Raw genomic sequence first — 21,561 nt, 5'->3', positions numbered from 1 at the left:
CTCTGGATGTTCCCATTCCCGCCACTATCCAGGAACTTCGCACAGCCATTGAATAGGAGTGGGACAACGTTCCACAGGCCACAATCAACAGTCTGATCAACTCTATGAGGAGTGGTGTCGTACTCCATGAAGCAAATAGTGGTCACACCAGAAGTTGTGGCATTTTATATTTTTGTTCAGTGTACATTTCCTATTGTTTGGCTAAAAGTTAATATTGAATTTTACTGGAGAAATTTATGGTAGCTACACCGAGAAAGTACCCAAGATGTCTGCTGATGGAATTCTGTTTGAATTCTCATCCGAATGGAGAAGTGTGACTGAAGCACAGAATACAGAATTCTGCGTTAACGCGACCCATAAGTTTTTAAATCGCTAGCTATCTAAGTGGCTGAATTAAAAAGGTGATGGGGTGTCATATTGTGTTAGCCCCTGCTGTGTTTGAGAAGTCAAAGCCCTTTGGATGAGTATTCTGTATATTGATTTCCTTGCTTGTTTTATTTTCTTCTTTGTTCTCACCCCGTCTGCTCCTCCCCCATATTCTTCGAGCAAGCAGGCCTGTTGCCCTAGTGATTCCAGACTGCACACAGACCCAGTGTGTACACACGCTGTTCTTCCGTCATACAAGCATGCGTCAACTTTGTTCATTAGCACTATCTCTTGTTCACATTCGCTTGTAAATGTCCTTACATTCGCTTGTTCCATTCTTACTTGTGCTCATTTTGTTAGCATTCTGGTTCGACCCCAATGGGCTTTTTTGCGGGCTTTTTTGGTGCCCTGCTGTGTACTAAGCCGGTAATACCGTAAATCCCGTAATGAGAGGATGGTATGGAGATATGAATATCTGTATAAACTCAACCCTAGTTCCTACTATGTGAAATAGATTAACAACTACTTCCGCATGTGTTTCAGATGGATTCAGTTATCCATCCACCTATATTTCCTCCCATGTAAAGCTGTAGGGGGCTCCCTTTGTGAGATGTTCTTTTTCCATCCTGACCCTCCCCCCAGCAGTAGTGCTAACCCCATTTAGTCGACTGGTCGATAGACTGTTGGTCTTTTTTAGTCAAGCAGTCGCAAATGTATATATTTAATTATTTTATGGCACACGAGATGGGTGACAATCAGACAGGTGTCTCACTCATGTCTCAGTGGACTAATCCATTGCGATGGCTCACCAGTATCAGTAGTACATTTACCGTTAATTCCCGTAATTTTTGTTAATGCATTCAATATTGTTATTATTATTGTACTGTTCTCATTGTTGGAGTGGACATGTTGTTTGAGGACCTCACAACCTAGGTTACACTTGTGAGGAACAGGTTTTTTTTTTTTCCACTTACGAATTGTCAATTTATTAATTTTCTTTTGTTTGTTAGCGCTCCTGTCAATCTTGAGTGAGGATGCGCACCTGATTATGCTTAAAGTAGGCCTAGGCTACTTGCCCTCCGCAAATGTAGGCCTATAAATGTGCCCATTTGGGAATCTGATAGTATTTCAGATTTGTTTTAACTCACCACCACTGTGGAGCTTCTAATAGCAAGTTAAAACCTGTTAAAATGAGGCATAATACTGCCCCCTTTGGATGAATTGCATGCCCATAGTAAACTGAAAAGAAATCTGTCCGAAATTGCTAATATATGCATATAATAATAATTATTGGATAGAAAACACTCTAAAGCTTCTAAAACCGTTTGAATTATGTCTGTAAGTATAGCATCTCCCAAACTAGTTTTGGCAACCTGAAAGTTGGGGCAACTTTACGTCATTGCCCCCACCCTTCCCAACCAGCTATGGATCTGGAAACACTTTCTATGTCTTTCACTAGATGTCCTCATTCAGTAGAGTGTTTAATTGTGCAAATCCCGCGAGCTTTGACCCTTTGGGAGGCAAAAGAGTGGGTGTCGCGAGAAAATACATGTGCGTAAGGGCGCGAATTGGACACAGCCCTTGCTGTATTCCAGCTTGCCTGAGAAGAACTGCTATTGTCCGGTTGAATCGCCAATTTTTTTGTACGTTTATAACATCCTAAAGCTTGATTCTGCACTTAGTTTGACCAGTTTAGTTGACATATAATATGTAATTTTGAAGTTTTGATGCGCAACTGTTCAGGACCAGAAGTCATTTTGGATGCATTTCAGCTGAAACGGGTAGCATATATATATCTACACACAAACTGAAACAAAACGATGTATTGGGTAAGTATGACTCCTTCCACTACATTCTGATCGAAGACCATCAAAGGTAAGGGAATATTTATGTTGTAATTTTTTATTTCTGTTGACTCCAACATAGCGGAGAAATATTGCTTACGTCTGAGCGCCGCCTCAGATTATTGAATAGTGAACAAATTCTGTAACGTTAAAAAGAAATGTGACAAAGCGGTTGCATTAAGAAGCAGTGTATCTTTCTAATTAACAGTTTGTTTTTACATCCATTGAGAATGACAATAGTTCCTCAACATAAGATTTTTCAAATAGGCTTCCAGCTCTCTTTCAATAATCACTCCCGGCCACTTCAGCCCAGACCCAAGTTAATAGTTGATACAATGTTTCAAGTTCCTTGCAGACAGGCCAAGTGTGTAGCCATGTGATTTAGAGGATATTTATTTTTATCAGGATTTTGTCTACCTCCAGGCTACAATGTTTTTGTTGGCTTTATGTAGGCCATTTTTACATAGTTGGCAATAACTTAATTGTGATTAATCACATGATGATTTTGAGGTTTGACTATGTTTTAATTATATTTTACTGTGAAATTTAACCATGAAAATGTGCATATGAAAATCCTAACTGGCATGCAGGTCGGGAGAAATGGTAAAATAAATTGGTACTCCAAATGTGAAAGGTTGCCGACCCTTGGTTTAGCTTATTACCGGCAGCTTCAGGAGCTTCACGGCAGAATCTGCGAAGGCCAGCAGCAGCAGAGGGTCATGAACTTGTTTTTATTTTTTATTTATTTTTATCTCTGGCTCCCTCTTGAATCATTTGTCTTCATTCATTAATCACAGTGTTCTTAAAGCATCGAACAAGCTCAGTAACCTACATATAGATGATTTTTTTGGGGGGGGGGAAACACAGGGTGTGTCTATGTAGGGGGGGAAAAATGGTTGAAAGATCAGACGACTAGGTCGACCAAGATTTTATTTTGTTTTTGACAGCCCCACCTAGCAGGCATCCATCCAGGGCACTGTCAGTATGGCTCTGATCTTTAGCATAGGCTGTTCTCTGGCATGGACCATGCGTTCTTCTCCCCCTGTGACCAGCGTCAGCTGTCATGTGTGACTGAAGCTGCTACCACCCGGTGCAGCATGGTGGTGTGAAATGGCAGGGATGAGGCCCGGGGAGAGGGGGTGTGCTATTTTAGACTCTGTTAACACTCAGTTGTTAAGTAGGCGTCAGTTCCAGTCCCGTCCCCCCTCCCTCCTGGAGGCTCGTCCAGAGGGCGACTGCTGGCTGGCTGACTGACTGACCATTCCTCCTGTCTATTCCATCTGAACCCCTACGCCCAGTCCTGGTGACTTCTCAACTTTACAAAATGGCTGCTTTGCTATTCCTCCTAGTCCCCTGAATGTGGGGGCCGATCGATACAGGTCACAGAATGAAATGGAGTGTCTATTAAAGAACCTGTGATGTTGCATGCCGCAGTGTTGCATGGATTTTCTCAGTGACAAGTGCAGTTCCTCATCAGGTGTGCCTAGCTCAACTCTTTTTCTCCTCGTCTCCTTTTCATCCTTTGTCAACCCTGATCGTTAGACCACCTTGTCTATTGGCATGGCCCAGCAAGTCTCAATCTCACCATGTCATCAACACCCTGAGTCACAATCAGTGTTCACCCTTCAGCCACAATTGATTAGCTCAGGTGACTTTCACTTTCCATTGTGTCCTGACTAAGTTAGTCAAACATTCATGCTTTCTCGTCCATGCTAATTTGTCAGTCATTGCAGAACGGTAATATTAATTGACAACCGAGATCATAGTTATCTTTCAGAAGAGATTATTTACCATAAACAGCATATTACTTCTGATGTTCATCTTCAAAGCAGCATTCAGTCGTGCCCCCACTCTCTCTCCTCCTTTCTTCTCCCTCACGTTTTAAGTGAAGACAACCCTGTCCTCTGACGTCTCAGTCCTACATGCGGTCCGCAGATGACTTGGATGCTCTAGCAAGTGCAGACAGGGTGGGACACCTGGTCCCAGTACATTCACATACACCGTGCCCAGTATAGAATTAGAATGAATGGACATGGCTCTAAAATCTACAGGAGATGTCATTGTCAACGCAATAGAAAAGCATTGCTCCACATGTCAAACTGAGACTAGGCACAGAATTCTTACAGGTGTTGATAAACAAACGTTTAAACATGGACACAGCCGGTCCACCCTACCACAGAACATTTGCTTTTAATCTACTCAATCAAATTCTATGGCACCGACTGCTTTCCCTCTCTAACCCAGACAGTCCCCCTCAGCACTGATAAGTGTCTCCACACTCTGCTCTATGCTCCTCCCAGCCAATGTGGTGAAGGGAAAATGCACTGCACCGATGGCGAGTGTGTGTTTGCACTTTGTTCCTTGTCAACAAGAGACTGAGGGAGATTAACACGCAGGGAGAACTTGTCAGACTGCACTTGGATTCATTAATAAGTCTGCATCTAGCTTGTTTTGCATTTGCTGTGCATAGTAAACCCCTCCAAAGCAGTAGTAGCGTAAACATACTCCTAATACTACTTATAATTTTCAATAGGGAACTGTAGGCTGTATTTAAAAATATGTTTTTACCTCCTTTTCTCCCCAATTTCGTGGTATTCAATTGGTACTTAGTCTTCTATCATCGCTGCAACTCATGTACGGAGTCGGGAGAGGCGAAGGTCGAGAGCCGTGCATCCTCCGAAACACAAGCCACACTGCTTCTTGACACAATGCCCCCTTAACCCGGAAGCCAGCCGCACCAATGTGTCGGAGGAAACACTGTGCACCTGACGACTGTGGCAGCGTGCACTGCGCCTGGCCCGCCATGGATTAAAAAAAAAAATGTTTAGTGCACGATGAGACAAGGACATCCTTGCCGGCCAAACCCTCCCCTAAGCCGGACGACGCTGGGCCAATTGTGCGCTGCCCCATGGGTCTCCCAGTCGCGGCCAGCTGCGACAGAGCCTGGACTCTAACCAGTATCTCTAGTGGCACAATGTAGACTGTATCTAGAGGTAAAAGGAGGCATTCCTGTCAGCATAAAGGTCAGATTTGTTTAGACTGATTTAAATTACCTTTACAGTGCCTTCAAAAACTATGCACACCCCTTGACATTTTATTGCAGCCTGAATTTAAAATGGATTAAATTGAGATTGTCACTACACACAATAACCCATAATGTCAAAGTGGAATTATGTTTATCGACATTTAAAAAATTAAAAAATTAAAAAGCTGTCTTGAGTTGATAAGGATTCAACCCCTTTGCAAGCCTAAATATGTTCAGCAGTAAAAGTAGCTGAACAAGTCACATAAAAAGCTGCATGGATTCACTCAAGATTTTTGATTGACTACCTCATCTCTGTACCTCACACAAACAATTATCTTTAATGTCTCTCAGTTGAGCAGTGAATTTCAAGCACAGATTCAACCACAAAGACCAGGGAGGTTTTCCGATGCCTCGCAAGGATGGGCACCTTTTTTGGTAGCTGGGTAAAAATAAAACAAAGCAGACATTGAATATCCCTTTGAGAATGGTGAAGTTATTAATTACACTCTGGATGGTGTATCAATACACCCAGTCACTACAAAAATACAGGTGTCTTTCCTAATTCCGTTGCCAGAGAGAAAGGAAACCGCTGAGGGATTTCACCAATGAGGCCAATGGTTAAATTTATTTTGTCAGTTAAGAACAAATTCTTATTTTCAATGACGGCCTAGGAACAGTGGGTTAACTGCCTGTTCAGGGGCAGAACGACAGATTTTTACCTTGTCAGCTCGTGGATTCAATCTTGCAACCTTTCAGTTACTAGTCCAACGCTCTAACCACTAGACTACCTGCCGTCCCAGGCTGTGATTGGAGAAAACTGAGGATGGATCAATAACATAGTAGTTACTACACTAACCTAAATGAGAGTGTGAAGGACGCCTGTACAGAATACAAATATTCCAAAACATGCATCCCTGTTTGGAAGAAGGAACTAAAGTAAAACTGCTAAAAATGTGGCAAAGCAACTCATCTTTTTGTCCTGAATACTAAGCGTTGGGTTTGGGGCAAACTCAACACTGAGTACCACTCTTCATATTGTCAAACATGGTGGTGGCTGCATCATGTTATGGGTATGCTTATCATTTGCATGGACTAGGGAGTTTTTTTCTCCTTCCGAAAAAATTGAATGGAGCTAAGCACAGGCAAAATCCAAGAGGAAATCCTCTTTCTCTGCTTTCCAATAGACACTGGGGGACAAATTAACCTTTCAGTAGGACCGTAACCTAAAACACAAAGCCAAATATACACTGGAGTTGCTTACCAAGAAGACAGTGAATGTTCCTGAGTGACAGAGTTAGTTTTGACTTAATCTATGGCAAGACTTAAATGGCTGTCTAGCAATGATCAACAACCAGATTAACAGAGCTTAAAGAATAATGTACAAATATTGTACAATTCAGGTGTGCAAAGCTCTTAGAGACTTACCCAGAAAGACTCACAGCTGTCGTCGCTGCCAAAGGTGTTTCTAACGCATTGACTCAGGGCTGTGAATACTTAAAATATGTATACGTGTTTTCACTTTGTCATGAGGCATTGTGTGCAGATGGGTGGGTAAGAGAATCAGTTTATTCCATTTTGAATTTGGGCTGTAACAGAAAAAATGTGGAATAAGTCAAGGGGTATGAATTCTTTCTGAAGGCGGTGTAGGTTTCTGAGTAAATAACTACTGCACAATATAAAATGCTCACCAAGACTGGCCCAGAGCATTGTATTTAGACTGGCCCCTTCCCTGCTGCCCTACCCAGACCATTAACTCAATAGGGATTGCTCCTCTCCGTTCAGGCCCCAGGAGAAGCGAGCAGGTTCTGCCTGTTTCACCAGGGCTCACTTTTTAATGGCTTCTAATTGTTTGAGTCCTCTTCATATGCCAAGCCAAATTGTCCCGCACTTGTTGAAGACTCTTAGGAGACTGTACTCCCTTTAGGCTTGTGCTTTTGTTCTAGTTCTACCAACCAGGCTAGCTAGTGCAAAGGGATCAGGGCAAAATGTCTAACATTTACTAGGCTAATTCTATGCCGCACCCTCAGTAGAACTGCCTACCTTCTACCCTCTTTCTCAGTGGCCTGCCTGTATTCCCTCCATTCTTCACCTCTGTCTCACTTCCACATATCTGCTTACCCTCTTTGTTCTCCTTCCACCTTTTGGCTCGCTCTGCTGAGTTTTGTGCTGTCAGCAGGGTTTAGCAGAGCTCCTCGGTCTCCATCCAAGTCTTTCTTTACTCCCGTCCTTCATTCCTTCCTTCCCTATCATCTCTTTCTACCTTACCTGCCTCACTCGTTCAGTCCTGTCCTCTCCATGATGCAGTGGCCAATACCGTTTTTCATTACTCCCGTCCTCCCTTGTTCCCCTATAATGTTTCTCTCATTCACCTCTGTACACTGCCATATAGGCCTACAGTGTGTTGCCGGAGAGACAGTGTAGTGATGGTGCAATGTCTCTGATGGTGTACAGTGCCTTCAGGAAGTATTCACACCCCTTGACTTTTTCCACATTTTGTTGTGTAATTGCCTGAATTTTAAATGGATTCAATTATTTGTTTTGTCACTGGCCTACACACAATACCCCATAATGTCAAAATGGAATTATGTTTTTAGAAAATTTTACAAATTAATTAAAAATGACAATTCAAATATCTTGAGTCAATAAGTATTCAACCCCTTTGTTATGGCAAGCCTAAATAAGTTCAGGAGTAAAAATGTGCTTAACTCGTCATTTAAGTTGCATGGACTCACTGTGAAATATGTGTTTTAATCATTTTTGAATGACTACCTCATCCCTGTACCCAACACATACAATTATCTGTAAGGTGCTTCAGTTGAACAGTGAATTTCAAACACAGATTCTTCCACAAAGACCAGGGAGGTTTTCCAATGCCTACCAATGATGGGTAGCTATTGGTAGATGGGTAAAAATAAAAAAAGCTAACATTGAATATCCCTTTGAGCATGGTGAAGTTATTCATTACACTTTGGATGTTTATATCAACAAACTCAGTTGTTGGAGAGGAAGTAAACCACTGAAGGATTTTACCATGAGGCCAATGGTGACTTTAAAACAGTTTTAGAGTTTAATGGCTGTTTTTTAAAGGAGAACTGAGAATGGGTTAACATTATAGTTACTCCACAATACTAACCTAACTGACAGAGTGAAAAGACTGTTCAGAAAAAAATAGAATTCAAACATACATCTCTGGAAAAATTAAGAGACCACTGCAAAATTACCAGTTTCTCTGGTTTTACTATTTATAGGTATGTGTTTGGGTAAAATTAACATTTTTGTTTCATTCTATAAACTACTCACAACATTTATCCTAAATTCCAAATAAATATTGTCATTTAGAGCATTTATTTGCAGAAAATGACAACTGGTCAAAATAACAATAAAGATCCAATGTTGTCAGACCTCGAATAATGCATCGAAAATAAGTTCATATTCATTTTTAAACAACACAATACTAATGTTTTAACTTAGGAAGAGTTCAGAAATCAATATTTGGTGGAGTAACCGTGATTTTTCAATCACAGCGTTCATGCTTCTTGGCATGCTCTCCATCAGTCTTTTCATATTGATGCTGGGTGATTTTTAACGCCACTCCTGGTGCAAAGATTCAAGCAGCTCGACTTTGTTTGATGGCTTGTGACCATCCATCTTCCTCTTGATCACATTCCAGAGTTTTCAATGGGGTTCAGGTCTGGAGATTGATCTGGTGGTCCTCCATCCACACCTTGATTGACCTGGCTGTGAGGCATGCAGCACTGTCCTGATGGAAAAACCAATCCTCAGAGTTGGAACATTGTCAGAGCAGACGGAAGCAAGTTTCCTTCCAGGGCAACATTGTACGTGGCTTGATTCACAGGTCTCTCACAAAGACAAATCTGCCTGATTCCAGCCTTGATGAAGCACCCCCAGATCATCACCGATCCTCCACCAAATTTCAATTTGCGAGACCTGGAGAGGCTTACAAGACACAGTGTCTTGCAACCACTGTGAAATTTGGCGGAGGATCGGTGATGATCTGGGGGTGTTTCAGCAAGGCTGGAATCTGGCAGATTCAAAAACAACTTGGCAGTTTAAAAATGAATGGGCATTTATCAATATTGTATATAAACTATTGTAAAATACTACGTGCGATCTAGTATGTTCGTACGCACAGAAAAAGCGTGATTTATCAAACAATCCCACGAGAGTCATACGTACACCGGTAGAAGAGAACCATTGATAAATACCAATGGTTCTCAGCCTCGGTGATCGTGCACGACCTTGGCTATTTGCACTTCAAAATGATCCCTTTTAAAATGAAACGCCATACCGTGAGAGAGACAACGGCGCAAACAAAAAAGTGTAGAAAACAATCACTTTTCAGCAACTGAAATAGAGGTGCTATTGTCAGAGGATGAGACGAGTACAGCCAAAATGTTTTTCGCTCAGTTGTGGCTTGACCAGTAAAACATTTTTTTATTTTTGAGGACCATAAACCATCCATCCTCAACAGCTCCCTCCTGGAGGCGTAAAGGCCAACATTGGCTGTTCTGCAGAATGAACGAGTCGTGCATTCCACCGGGCCACCTTGCCAGCACATTCAGCAGCATCTTTTGCGCATCACATAACCTGTCACTTCCACATTGTGGAAGCCTGTTCTGTTCACATGGTAAAACTAATTTTGGGTTGGTGCTTTTATGGCGATGTGGGTGCAATCTATTGGTCTGTTTGTATTTGTGAACCCATTGATGGCAAAGAAAGCCCTCTTGCGATGGTGTATAAAAAATTGTATGTTACTGTTCTTTTTGCTGATGATTGCCTCCAAAACATTGGCTCATTGGGGGCTGAGAGATTCCAGCTGAGAAGTGCATGTTGCCAAACACCCAAGGGTGGATAGCACCGGAATGGCATGTTTGCCTTTTTGAAGTCGGTCTTTCATCCTCGCAAAAATCTTGAGGTTGGCTCGTCAGATATCGTTTCCCAAAACCAATCTGTACTTTCTGCAAAAAAGTCCCAAGAGTAGTCTCACTTTCACACGTGACTAATTCAACAAATGACTGTACTTTATATGCACTGATGTGGTCCAATTATATATCACTATATGTTCCATGAATTCACAATTACCCTTTCTAGGGCAGGCTAGCGGAATGCTAGTGGAACCCCTCGACAACATTCCGATGAAAAGGCAGCGCGTAAAATTCAAAAGTATTTTTTTTGAAATATGTAACTTTCACCCATTAACAAGTCCAATACAGCAAATGAACAACTTCTTGGTAAATTGAAAAAATTATTTTATTACTCTCTCAATTTCACAAATGTTCAACATATTTTCCCCATTCCACGCCTTGACAAGCAAGTTCCTTATTCCACCACTTGGCACTGCATACTCATGGTCATGGCTGTGCATAAAGTTACGCTCACTCTCAAGCAAACGTGTTCATATTGATAAATCTCACACCTCGAGTGGAAATGATTACAAGCATGGTATACGCACAGATTCGTGCCTACGCATGATTGATAAATGAGGCCTCAGGTGTGCAAAGCTCTTAGACTTTCCCCAGAAAGACTCACAGCTGTTATTGCTGCCAAATGTCATTGTGGTGTATTGACACGGGGGGGGGGGGGGTTGTTTACTTATCTCATTAAAATATATTAGTGTTTTATTTTTCATGAACCTTTCAAAAAAATTACAAAAATAATCCATTTTCATTCCATTCATAACAATGAAATGTGGAAAAAGTCAAGGGGTGAGAATACTTTCTGAAGGCACTCTACATAACATATTTCTAATAGCATTTATTAGTTTTTCTTTCATATTCTGTTACCTAAGAGCTTAGTAAACACAACCAAATGATTATTTTTACAATGGCATATATGAGATGTTTTTTTTTTTAGACTGTTAGTGTTGACGTCCAAAATATTTGTCAATTGCTCGCGGGGTCCCTCAAGGCCAGGCTTTTCTAGTGTTCATTTTTCGTGTTGTCGGCCCGATTGATTAGGAATCAGCAAGCTAAGCTCAGGAGCTGGGAGCGGAGGCTCTGCAGCAGCACTTGAGAACTTGTGCATTCCATGGCGGCTTAATGAAGGCTGGCCAATACCTGCAGTAGTGTTGTAATCGCATAGCAGCCCCAGAGACAGACTGTACAGGTTCTCTCATATTTTTTTGTCCACGCCTCGCCTGGCCACCAGCTCACCACTGAGGTGAATTCTGTCATTGTTTATAGCGTGTAGCCCAATCAGGGACCGTCTGTTGAACATTTACTTGAGCTCATAAAATATGGTTCAATGGCTCAAATACCTGCATTTGTGGTGAAGGGTTTAGGCGACATTGTTCCTGATGGGATATATTTAAATAAACCCAAATCTGCCAAACAAAGAAAAGGAATGCGAAAGAAAATCGATTGTCATTCAATTTCTTTTGTTATTTCACAACAGTGCTAACGAACCCCCACAGGTGCCGTACAAACAAGTTATTGATGTCGGCAATAGATAATCCTAGTGACAGTACGTGTTGGTTTGTGCCTGATGCCTGCAAATTTGTGTAATTTAAGGAGAGATAAAATGGTGCGTTTGGCTTGTCCTCAGAGCTCAGAGAGACAGCATCTCCCTTTCAAACTGTATGTTGGTTTTAGGAGTCTAGTTTAGACCCAGGGATTGTGTGATACAGCCCCCCACCCACCCACCCCTCTCCATACAGTAGGGTTTGTGGTGCTTAAAGGTGAATTAGTGCTCAGTGCTGTTGCAGTAAAACCCACACATTACTGGGGGAGGGGAGCAGCCCAGAATTTATGGCCCTGTAGCTTGTATTGCAAGTCTTTCCCTGCTTCTGTTGACCTTGAGCTGTACCTGGCCAGGCATCTATATGGTACGCAGTGTGGCCCCTGGCCTCTCAACGGAACACTCTCCCACTCCAACTCTAGGTCCTTACTTGCTGAGTCCTAGCGCTCCACTGTACTGAGAGTAGGTAACAAGGTGATCATGAATATTCCAGAATGTTGTATGTGTGTGCATGCTGTGAGAACCAGCGGAGTTTCTCCACCTCTGGGCTGTGGGAATGATGCTCTCTTCCTGCGCCTCACTTCTCTCTATCCCCTCCTCCAGAAAGTGTTTACGCTCACTCTTGCTCTACAACAACACTGCAAGCTAGACCAAATTCTCTCAAGGACACACACACAGTGTGTTGACATGAGCTGACATGTACCTCAGTTCGAATCTCACTTAGGCTTCACTTTCTAGAATGGAAGCGATATGTTCTATGTTGAGGTTGAATGTGTTTTTGGGTGTGACGTTGATGGCAAAAGAATGGTCTTAATTTGAGGGGGAGGGATCGTGACAGTCATTTCACAATCCTGCTTCTAGAGATTTGGTTGGAAGGGAAGATGCTCGAGCTCTGTTAGTTTGAGATCTTACAAGAGACTTTTGTGTTGTATTTAGAGACGGGAGATTATTGAGTTGCTGCCTGCCCTGGATGTCCAGCCAGGTGGTTCTAATACAATCCAGCCTCTCCTGGATCAACAGGTCTGGGTGCACACGCACGTAGCCTACACTATTTCTTTCTCGCTCTGTCACACACACAATGCACTCACTCGCCCTCTCTTCAGACACAGTTTGTTTTTGACCGCTTTTTAAAGCCTTGTCCCTCTGTTGTCCGCTCTGCCGTATCCTCATCAGTCCTGATATAGCCCAGCCAAGGCCTAACACCTGATGCCCTGAACCTTTTGCTCAGTGTGTGTGATTGAGCGGTAGGTGTGTTGCATAGGCAGCGCAGCTCTGTTTATGTGCTTTCCAGGGCTCTTTAGAGCAGCCTGCCAGGCTGTTCTTTCATTCTGGGTCTGAAGGCTGGCAGAGCCTCATGGTACTGATCCCTGGCTGGGCCTGTCTGGCCTGCAGGAGAGCTTTAGTTCTGCTGCTATGGCCTGACTCTATCTGCCTGCAGTTGCAGGTCATTAGAATTGGCACAGGAAGAGGAGGACTGTGGGTTATAGGTGTTTGGAAATTGACTATCTGTTTTGATTACATGCTTCAGAGAGAAGCTAACACCTGAACTATAAGGTGGGTTTCTTTCTCTCACACACACAGTGTTGTTGTCCGGTGGTGCTCTCTGGTCATGAGTTAATTGGGTTGTGATTGGAGCAGATCAGACAGCCGTGTGTGTGTGTGTGTTGGGGAACACTGAATAGTTGTCTCTACTGCAGACAGACAAAGCCACAGTATGTGACTCCCACTAGCAGATCACTTACACACACACACCCTCTCATTCTCGCGCTGTGCACTGTACAGACTAACATCTGTTACACACCCACACACACAGGCCTACACCCTGTGCATATGGACACACACACACACTAACTTGTTCGCACACATGATCTCTCTCTCTTAAGCACACACGTCGACCCAGTAAGCCTAATTGTGGGATATTCCCTGGCGACTCATTGCTATTATTACATTGTCACTTGACCATGAATGGGTTAGACTGACTAAAGCCTCAGGTTTCCTAGAAGCCACTAGGACACAGTGTTATCTTTGTTGTGGATTCATATAAAAAAACTTGATGTGTTAAGATCCCACACTATGAAAATGCCCATGCAGCGCCTGAATGTCTGTGGTTGAACCATACTGTATGGAGTCAAACCACGCGGAGTCTGTATGCATTGCGTTTTTATCTTCAACGTTCACCGCCTTACACAATCCTTAGCCTGGTCCCCTGTCTGTTTGTGCTTTTGCGTGATTCATTGGCAAGCTAAACATATTCCATTTGGAGTTGGCAGGAGACTGACTGGCACCCGGGCTAGGGATGACTGGCCTGTCACTCATGAGTGGGGCTGGGTTAGAAGGAAGAGGCAGAAGTCAAATGAAGGGTGGGGAAGAAAGGAGAGGGAGGAAGCGAAGAGAGGAGGCAATTTGTCTCACTTTAGCGTAAGTTGCCAAACTACTAATGGCAGCACAAAATATCAGACCTTTTATGCATTGTGTGTGTGTGTGCGCGCACCCACCTCTACCCCTGTCCCGTTGTCTGCATTTCTCTCATTAGTCTCTCTGAGCTGAAACAATGGGAATAAATCTGCACCTCAGTCATCTGAGGAGTTAGCTCTGAGCGAGATGGTATTGGGAGGCAGTCGGTCTCACACACACGGTGGACTCTTTAGAAATCTGCAGTACAGGGGCACCTTGGGGGTATTTGGTATTTTATTAGGGTCCCCATTAGCTGTTGCAAAAGCAGCAGCTACTCTTGCTGGGGTCCACACAAAACATGAAACAGAACATTCCTTGATAAAGGACAGAACTACATTAATTTAAAAATGAAACTTAGTTTGTGTGCATGTATGCTGTCTTAATTCATGAAATGTGGAAAAAGTCCAGGGGTGTGAGGCTTATTATTTTTTTCCCTTTATTTAATGAGGCAAGTCACTTAAAACATTCTTATTTTCAATGACGGCCTAGGAACAGTGGGTTAACTGCCTTGTTCAGGGGCAGAACGACATTTTTTTACCTTGTCAGCTTGGGGATTTGATCTTGCAACCTTTCGGTTACTAGTCCAACGCTCTAACCACTAGACTACCTGCCGCCCCATGTAGCCTAGTGGAGTGTTGCATTATCTGTTTAAAAAAATAAAATAAAGTTTTGTTGTTCATTTGAGCAATATGAGATGGAAATTCCATGCAATAATGGTTCTATATAATACTGTACGCTTTCTTGAATTTGTTCTGGATTTGGTGACTGAAAAGGCCTCTGGTGGCTTATCTGGGTGTGTCAGTCAGCTGTGTGTAAATTGACTATGCAATTTAGAATTTCACATTGACTGCATCACTTCTTTTTATAAGAAACAGTCTCTCCTCAACTCTTAGGCAAGAGAGACTGGTATGCAAAGTAGTTATATTAGCCCTCTGATTACAATGAAGAGCAAGACGTGCCGCTGTGTTCTGGGGAAAGTCTTTCCTTGAAGCACTCGACCACACGAGTGGACAATAATCAAGAGAAGACCAAACTAGAGCCTGCATGACATGCTTTTGTAAGTGCAGTGTCATAAAAGCACAACTTCTCTTTATTACCATTGAATCTATATGTTTTGACCATGACAGTTTACAATCTAAGGTAACACCAAGTCATTTAGTATCCTCAACTTGTTCAACAGCCACACCATTCATTACTAGATTCTGCGGAGGTCTAGATCGTAGCAAATGATTTGTACCAAATACAATGCTCTTAGTTTTAGATGTTCAGGACCAGTTTATTACGAGTTGACATTCCAAAACAGACTGCAACTCTTTAAGGGTTTCAGTGACTTCATTAGCTGTGGTTGCTGATGCATATATAGTTGAGTCATCAGTTACATGGAAACGCATGGTTTGTTTGATGTCAATGGTAAAAATAGAAAAGAGTAGAGGGCATAGAGAGCTGCCCTGAGGAACACCACACTTTGCATGTTTGACATTAAAGAAGCTTCCATTTAGGAAAACCCTTTGAGTTCTATTAGATAGCTCTGATATGGCAGATGTTGAAAAGCCATAACACATACATTTTCACAACAGCAGGTTATCGTCAATGTCAAAGGCTTTTATTATCAATTGATTTCAACCAATCATCAGTAGTTTGTGTCAGTGCAGTACATGTTGAGGACTTAAGCATCTTGGAAGTCTGTTAATTTGTTTACAGAGAAATAACATTGTTTTGATAAGAGTTGGCAGCAAGCTGATTGGTCTGCTGTTAAAGCAGCCTCAACTGTTTCTAACACTCTTGGGTAGTGGAATGCCTTTGGGTTCCCTCTGGCCTGAGGACAAAGACTTTCCTCTATGCTAAGATTAAAGACATGACAGATAGGAGTGGCTATAGAGTCAGCTACCATCCTCAGTAGCTTTCCATCTAAGTTTTCAATGCCAGGATGTTTGTCATTATTGAGCGATAACAATAATTTTTCTAGCTCTCCCACACTAACTTTACAAAATTCCAACTTGCAATACTTTTCTTTCATTAATATTTTTTTATGCATGAGTATGATGGCTCACTGTTTGTTGTCTGCACTTCCTGCCTAAGTTGCCAATGAAGGAATCAATTTAAATAATAGGCAACATCAAATGGTTTTGTGATGAATAAGCCATCTGATTCGATGAGACTGATTTGAATTTGTCTTTCTACAATCAATCAATCAAAAGTATTTATATAGCCCTTCTTACATAAGCTGATATCTCAGTGCTGTATAGAAACCTAGCCTTAAACCCCAAACAGCAAGCAATGCAGGTGTAGAAGCACGGTGGCTAGGAAATCCATTTCTTAACAGGTGCATGTTTATAAATAATTGGAAGAAGCAATTTCATAAATTCATCAAGTGCAGCATCTGGATGCTCCTTATTAATCACATCAGATAAACAAATATGTAAAACATTATCCACGTAAATGTTTTGTATGATCTCTCATACACTATTTTAGGCCCAGTTTTCAGAATTCGGCTTTCCTGGATATAGCCACTATATTGTGATCACTGCATCCAGTGGGTACAGATACAATTTTAGATTAAAATTCTACAGTATTAGTAAAAATGGGATTAATACATGTGGATGATCTTGTTCCTGTAGTGTTTGTAAACACCTTGGTAGGTTGATTAATAACCTGATCCAGATTACAGGCACTGGTTACAGTGAAAAGCTTCCTCTTGAGTGGACAGCTAGATGAAAACCAGGCAATATTCATGTTTGTTCTATTTACATCGCATTTCAGAAGCATTATTTAGATACTGACTGTTAGCACTTGGTGGCCTATAGCAACACCCCAAAAGAAAAGGCTTTAGATGTGCCAATAACACTTGACATAATATATTCTCTAAGCATTACAGGGATATATGTGTGCGTGTGCTGTGGGGTTGAAGCTATGAACCAATAGGCTTGTCTCTCTAATTCCTTCCAGGCTTTTGGGAGGGTGGACAATGAGCCTGTCATAGTGGATATAAGCAATGTCCCCAGTTATTTCCTCTTCTGGCGCACAGCGTCCGCATAGTCCTCGTTGAGGAAGATAAATGTTCCTGTCAAGTTCTTGGCTCTTTCCAGAACAGCTACCTTGTCCTTGAACCTCTGGAACTTTACCACTATCGCCCTGGGCCTGTCACCTGGGTGGTGTGTTTTCCAGTTCCCTTTGCGCGCTCCACTTCAATCTTCCTGTGTTTCTCAGAGAGAATTTCTCTCACTTTGTCCTCAGACTCCGTCCAGGTCTCGTGGAGATTCTGCAATTCTGTCCACAACCATGTTCTGCCTTGATTGTTATTGTTATCATGGATTCACATACAGTACTGATGTCCTCTCTTAATGACTTACAGATTGCTGTCCCAACTTGCCGTTATCCTGTTTATACTCATCGAGCTGACCCTGAAGAACTGCAATCTTCAGGTTCTGGACCTCTGGTCAGGTCGTCCATTATTTTATAAGTTGACTGCACCAGTATATGACACAGGACTTGGAAGTTATTTTCTTGTTGTAACAACTGCTTGTAGAAATCTTTATTTTTTTAATATATTTTTTTGTGATAGAGCGATGCCACTGTCCTCAACGGTACTCCCGCCCGCTTTAGCTTTTGTCGTTGTAGCAAACTTTGTTATGCTGTTACTCTACGCAGTTCCAGACAGGGCATGTCACAGGGAAGATTAAAAACCACAAACAGCAGGGATCTAGACAGCCACAAGCTCAGGAATGTCTGCTGTCCCAGCCACAATAGCGAACCACATTGTGGGCTGCGTTCAAGCCCTCAAGATAACCTTGCTAGCTACTTCGCAGCTAGGCTAGTTGCTATGCCAAACAGCTCCTCAGACCCAGCCTTGGTCGGCAGGATCTCTGGACAGATAGTAGCAGTCCCGCGTAATGATGCAAACCACATCGCGGGATCCAAAAACAAAAGGTAACTAGTTATTAAGAAATGTTTCAATAGACTTTCAAAAGTTTCCAAAACAACACACCGCGCTCTCCCTCGTTCTGCGGGGGTCTCCATGTTGTGCCCCTCTCTCCACTGATGAGTCCGACGCAGTCTGAACACTGACACCAGCCATTTTATAGAGAGTGGATCCGATTGGCTTTGTTCCTTGTCCATTTGTTAAGGAGATGGCAAATCCCATATACTTACTGTCTCAAAATGCCACTTGTTTATGACTCACTCAGCCAATGTGTGAAATCTCTGCATTTTTTTGGACTGTTTTAACTCACTTGCTGCAAATGTTTTATAAAGAGGTGAGAACATAACACTCCCATTTTCTAGTTATGTCATTGTGTTGTCAATCGTACTGTGCTATAATGTCTGTGATGCAAACTGATGTCATCAACAGGCCACGTGTGTGTGTGTGTGTGTGTGTAATCATGTGTCTCACCTTGTTGTTCTGACTCTTGTTTTTCAGCCCAGAATGTGACGGTGGATGAGATTCTCGCTGCCTACAGACAGGCCTGTGTGAAACTCAACTGTAAACTCATACCCAAAGTGCTCAAACAGATGCAGGTAAACCTGAATGAAACGCGCACAGATATAGATAAAATAAAAATTCTCCATGCCACTACTTCAGTAGCCTAATAACAGCACTGAAACACCGGGCATCATTCAGGCTTTAGAGTCTTGTCGTAGAGCTAGATTAGGCCTACATCTGGACTTTAAATCCCCAACTCCATCACCACCTCATCGAAATCTGGTACCAGATTCCTGGCACACAATCAAACATCACCAGATCTCAAACCACCCTGCTGGGGCAGCTCACTCACACCCACTATGGGGATTGTCATGTTGCTAGCTGGGCTTTGCTGACAGCAGCAGGGGGGTTTATGTGCTGTGTCTTTCTTGTTTGTTGATGTTTGTTTTTCTGTTTGCAAGGTCATGTGTGCTCTAATCCCTAAGAATAAGCAGTTCCTGAGACCTGCTAGGGAATGCCTCTACTGTTTTAAATTGTTCATATATATATATACTGCTTAAAAAAATAAAGGGAACACTTAAACAACACAATGTAACTCCAAGTCAATCACACTTCTGTGAAATCAAACCTCCAGCAGACCACAAATGTGCATGTGTCTGCTCAAACGGTCAGAAACAGACTCCATGAGGGTGGTATGAGGGCCCGACGTCCACAGGTGGGGGTTGTGCTTGCAGTCCAACACCGTGCAGGACGTTTGGCATTTGCCAGAGAACACCAAGATTGGCAAATTCGCCACTGGCGCCCTGTGCTCTTCAGATGAAAGCAGGTTCACACTGAGCACACGTGACAGAGTCTGGAGACGCCGTGGAGAAGGTTCTGCTGCCTGCAACATCCTCCAGCACGACCGGTTTAGCGGTGGGCCAGTCATGGTGTGGGGTGGCATTTCTTTGGGAGGCCGGACAGCCCTCCATGTGCTCGCCAGAGGTTGCCTGACTGCCATTAGGTACCGAGATGAGATCCTCAGACCCCTTGTGAGACCATATGCTGGTGCGGTTGGCCCTGGGTTCCTCCTAATGCAAGACAATGCTAGACCTCATGTGGCTGGAGTGTGTAAGCAGTTCCTGCAAGAGGAAGGCATTGATGCTATGGACTGGCCCGCCCGTTTCCCAGACCTGAATCCAATTGAGCACATCTGAGACATGTCTCGCTCCATCCACCAACGCCACGTTGCACCACAGACTGCCCAGGAGTTCGGAGGATGCTTTAGTTCAGGTCTGGGAGGAGATCCCTCAGGAGACCATCCGCCACCTCATCAGGAGCATGATCAAGCGTTTTAGGGAGGTCATACAGGCACGTGGTGGCCACACACACTACTGAGCCTCATTTTGACTTGTTTTAAGGACATTACATCAAAGTTGAATCAGCTTGTAGTGTGGTTTTCCACTTTAATTTTGAGTGTGACTCCAGACCTCCATGGGTTGATAAATTTGATTTCCATTGATCATTTTTGAGTGATTTTTGTTGTCAGCACATTCAACTATGTAAAGAAAAAAGTATTTAATAAGAATATTTCATTCATTCAGATCTAGGATCTGTTATTTTAGTGTTCCCTTTTTATTTTTTGAGCAGTATACACACACACACGCACACACACACCGGTGACTCGCTCGTGTGCGTGTTTTCCTACACAAACTTGTTAATGCGTGAGTGGGCATTGTTTGGGATCGTTCAGTCGAAAGCCTGTTATGCAGAGACTTCCCTTTGTCTTGGCGACAGAACAGGAATGAATGGGGAAACCTGTGAAGGGCAGAACAGGGGGAGGGCTCATGATTGGATAACCGATTATGACGCGGACCTTGCCAGTTTGTACTTGGCTTATCGCTGTGATTATATTGTCCAGTAGTCTTTTTCCTTTCCGTTCATGTGAGCGGTCAACCAATGCAGCATTGATACCATGATATTTGCTTGTAAAGAGAGCAATCACAGATGGAATTAGTAATGTATTGATGGATGAAAATTAAGAGCAAGACCGAGGCACAGCCATAAGTAGCATAAGAGGGGGAGTGTGTGACCCTCCTACTGTAAGTTGCCACGGTTACCTGCCCAGCCACCCCTGCACTCCAGCATGACTCTGTCTCCTGTGCCGTGTCATTAGAAAGTTTGAGTGAGTATTTACGGAAGTGCTTACTCTTCAAGAACCACCCCAGAACTCTGGCCACCCATCCGTCCACCCTTGACACACTCACGCATACGCCCACACATGCACACAGACATTCCAACACTTCTCAAACACACCCTTGAACAGTACAAACACACACACACACACACGCTTAAGCTAAAGCAGCCTACTGTCAACATTCTGTTGATGGTCAATAGCCTTCTGTTGATGGTCAATACACACCCTCTTGCTTGCATACAGAAGTATAGGCGGGGTTTAATACCCACAGTATCTTCCTAAAGCCTCCTCAGCAGGTTAGTCTTTCTCTGTTGTGTGTCTTGTCTTAGCAAGACAATGGGCTTCAGGGTGTGTGAACGTGGGATGGCAGTAGTAATCTGCAGTGGGTGAGGATGAGCTCATATGGACGAGTCACTGAGGGTGAGTGACAGGCGGGCTGGTAGCAGGATGTGGAGTGCAGGGACATGTTATAACTGTTGGATGTTCGCAGTTTGCGCTGCCACTGCCCACACACAGGACACTAGGGCTGGGCGATAAGGCATAAAGCGTTTTTCAAACTTTTTCAAAATTCGCGATGCATCTCGAGTTTTGACGTTTTCTCTAAATAAGCTTTGTTGTATAATTAAAAGTCAAATCCACTGCATTTAAAACAATCTATTGAATTCAGAGCTCCTGAAATTATACCGAGGCTGAATATATGTCTTCCACAACCTTAACACCCACTAATAATTTAATTATTTTATCAAAATATACCTGCTTTTTTGCAAAAATCACTGATCTGGCTTTCAGGTATGTCTTT

The 21,561-nt window shown here is 42.9% G+C and overlaps 1 protein-coding gene across 2 annotated transcripts in view; it reads left to right on the top strand.

The window, feature by feature from the left end:
• LOC135546096 (protein phosphatase 1 regulatory subunit 37-like) overlaps window positions 1-21,561 on the top strand; it is a 65,186-nt gene that overhangs the window by 11,575 nt on the left and 32,050 nt on the right. For both annotated transcript variants that reach the window (XM_064974247.1, XM_064974248.1), the window contains exon 2: window positions 18,584-18,681. In XM_064974247.1, coding sequence (XP_064830319.1) covers window positions 18,584-18,681 — 98 coding nt within the window. The remainder of the gene's footprint in view (window positions 1-18,583; window positions 18,682-21,561) is intronic.

The sequence above is a fragment of the Oncorhynchus masou genome, chromosome 9 (genome assembly GCF_036934945.1).
Source record: "Oncorhynchus masou masou isolate Uvic2021 chromosome 9, UVic_Omas_1.1, whole genome shotgun sequence".
NCBI lineage: Eukaryota > Metazoa > Chordata > Actinopteri > Salmoniformes > Salmonidae > Oncorhynchus > Oncorhynchus masou.
The sequence above is the reverse complement of the archived record's forward strand: the minus strand, read 5'-3'. Positions and strand labels throughout refer to the sequence as shown.